General features: G+C 68.3%; 1 protein-coding gene across 1 annotated transcript in view; it reads right to left on the minus strand.

Moving 5' to 3' along the window:
- The window catches only part of LAMB2 (laminin subunit beta 2), a 12,704-nt gene that overhangs the window by 8,771 nt on the left and 958 nt on the right, over window positions 1–2,975 (minus strand). Inside the window, 10 exon segments of the mRNA XM_015568272.1 lie at window positions 12–92; window positions 307–419; window positions 536–715; window positions 929–1,117; window positions 1,385–1,505; window positions 1,600–1,802; window positions 1,981–2,044; window positions 2,124–2,312; window positions 2,688–2,773; window positions 2,776–2,913. Of these exon segments, the coding sequence (XP_015423758.1) occupies window positions 12–92; window positions 307–419; window positions 536–715; window positions 929–1,117; window positions 1,385–1,505; window positions 1,600–1,802; window positions 1,981–2,044; window positions 2,124–2,312; window positions 2,688–2,773; window positions 2,776–2,913 (1,364 nt within the window).

Below are 2,975 nucleotides of genomic sequence, written 5' to 3' on the forward strand. Positions count from 1 at the left end.
CACATCACTCACTGAGGATCCACGGCACCGCCCACGTCGCAGTCACAGGGACGGCAGCCGAGCGTGTCGTGGCTCAGGCCCCAGTGGCCAGGCTGGGGGAGAGGAGGTTGCTGGGGCCACAAACAGACCTCCTCGCCACCCACCAGGATTCCAGTGATGGCTCAGCCCCTATCCTTGCCTCCCCGACCTGCCTCTTAGCCAGGACAGGACCGTCAGCTCTCAACACCCGCGTGGGGCCTGGACACCACCCCTGCACCCTTGCTCTGCGGCCGAGAGCTGAGCCCCGACCCCGCCCCTCAGGCGCACCAGGCAGCGGGTGCAGCCGTGTCCGGTCACCAGGCGCTTGCAGAAACAGGTTCCAGTCTTGGAGTCACACGGGGTGCCCCCAGGCACCGTGCCCCGGGCATCGCACTGACACCCTGCAGGGGAAGGAGACCCGTCAGCACTCTGGGGAGCTGGGGAGCACTGTGTTCAGGGGGTCAAGAGTCAGAGGTCAAGGGTTAAGGCCAGCATGAGCAGAGCGGGTAGCACGTACGCTGGCAGCCCATGGGGTCGCTGGCACTGAGCCCGAAGTAGCCGTCACGGCACTGCTGGCAGCGGGGGCCCACCACGTGGTCTTTGCAGCGACACTGGCCCGAGACCAGCCCGAGAGCAGGGTCGTCGTGGGGATCACAGCGCCCGCCGTCTCGGGAGCCCATGGGGTCACAATCACAGGCTGAGGGCACAGGAGGGCCAGGTCACCCCCGCCAAACCAGCCCAGCACCCGTCATCTCCCACCTCCCGGCCCGCCCCCCGATTCCCAGTCTGGCTTCACCCTAGGCGCCCCCATCCCTGCCACCTGACAGCGGTCCAGCTCCCCAGCTCCCACCCCGCTCAGGTCCCGGCCTCCCCGCTCAGGCCCAGCCTCCCCGCTCAGGCCCAGCCTCACGGCGGCAGGCGGCCGGGTCCCGCAGGTCCTTGGCGGGGTCCCGGTAGAAGAAGGGCCGGCAGAGCTCACAGTGGTGCCCAGCGGTGTTGTGCTGACATCCGTCGCACACGCCTCCACTCACGTTGCCAGATGCCAGGTACACGGCCATGTCAAAGTGGCAGCTGCGGGTGTGCCCATGGCACTCGCACTCTTGGGAGAGGGAGGAGAGGGCAGGCCTCTTGAGGGACCATGTCCCACGTGTGAGGGGCAGAAGAGGCCCTAGTGCCACCTCCGGTCCCTCCCAAGGCCAGGGGCTGAGGAACACCACACTGGGCCCCTGCCCAGAGCAGATGGTCAGGGGGGCGAGGGAGGTCTCAGGGCATCGGGGCCCGGGTGCCTTCGGACACAGCCTGGGCGTTCCGGGCTTGCCCGTCAGCTCTGGGGTCTACCAGGCACAGCGGCCAGGCTTTCACTCACTCTTGCAGGCATGACTGTGGCCATCCTCGGCTGGACGCCAGGGCAGGTCATGATAGAAATCCTGGCACTGCTCACAGTTGAGGCCGCGCGTATTGTGTTTGCAGGTGCAGGCGCCATGGACCTAGGAGGGAGGCCGGGCACGCGGTCAGCACTGTCCAGCCGTGCCCGCAGCTGCCCTGCCCCCCGCCCCGCCCCCAGCCAGCGGAGCCCCTCACCATGCCCTCCGTGTGGGCCTGTGCCCCTGGGGCGGGCGCACACTGCGAGGCGTGTCCGTAGCAGAAGCAGTTGCCGCGCACAACCAGCTCGTAGAGGGCGTAGTAGTACTTCTCCCGGATCTCGCGCCGCGGATCCAGCAGGTTGTCGCCCAGCGTGTGCAGCCGTGTCAGGTTCACCCGCAGGTTGGTGATCTTCAGCAGGTCTGAGTGGGGAAGGGCGGGGCCAGCTGGCCAGGCAGGCTTCCCCAGGGGCGGCAGCCAAGGTCACCTTGGGAGACCTCCTGTCTGCTGTGCTAGGAGCTAAATCTGACCTGGCACCTGCCCTCGGAAGCGCCCAAAATAGCTACCGAGGCCCCAAATAGCCCCCAGCCAGACACTCACTCTGGATCCGCGGGCTGTAGGGGTCTGGGATGGGGATGGCAGGGTCCAGCACTCGGTAGATGACCTGGAGGGGCGTGGAGTCAGCAGAGGCCGGACCTGCCCCCAGACCCGTCCCCCTCCCGGTGCCAGCCGGACCCCCACACCTCGCCTTCGGTGGATGGCTCGATCTCCGCGTAGCGTGACTCACAGACGACGTCATCCCAGTGCCGTGGGGGGGCCAGCGGGACGCCCGGGAAGTCGGCTGCACAGTCATAGGAGAAATACCGGTACACGTGCCAGGTGCGTCCGAAGTCTGCTGAGCGCTCCACCAGCATGGCGGCCGGGCGGAACGTCTGGGGGCGGGGATGGCTGATCAGAGGGCCCCAGGACCCGGGTCCAGCCCAGGCCCATCAGGAGCTCTGCCCGACTGGGCCCTGCCCTCAAGCAGCCCACAGATGGGTGGGGAAGACCAGCGGGAGCCACGCAACGACCAGGGAGGGTAACCACCTCGAGGGGGTCGGCTCAGGGGCCGTGGGGCCCAAGGAGGCAGCGCCAGGCCCAGCCTGGGGTCAGGGCAGCATGGCGGTGGAAGGCAATGGAAGGTATGAGAAGAAGGCGCCTCCCACGCGGCCAGAGCGCAGCATCTGAGCTCAGGGGGGTGGGGCTGGGGCTGAGGGGCGAAGGCGAGCCAAGCAGGGGCTGGAGCAGGCTCCCAGGCAGGCCGGCACCTTGAAGGTCATGATGAGGTGCGTGAAATGGAACTCAGCCTCCAAGTCCAGCTGGATGGTGACCGCAGGGACACCTGGGGCAGGAGGCGGAGGTCAGGGGCCAAGGCCACTGGTGGGCAGCCCTGCAGGCCCGTGCCCGCCCGTGGCCTGGCGGAGTAGGGCCGCCGGGAGTCACACAGGAAGCACTTCTTCTCGTCCTGGGTGGGGTCAGGGTCAGGGTCAGGGTCTCACCGGTGCCGCCCCACAGGGACTCGGGCCCCAGCCCAACCCCCGCGGGCCCTGCAGGTG

The sequence above is a fragment of the Myotis davidii genome, unplaced genomic scaffold (assembly GCF_000327345.1).
Source record: "Myotis davidii unplaced genomic scaffold, ASM32734v1 scaffold663, whole genome shotgun sequence".
In the NCBI taxonomy this organism is placed as follows: Eukaryota; Metazoa; Chordata; class Mammalia; order Chiroptera; family Vespertilionidae; genus Myotis; species Myotis davidii.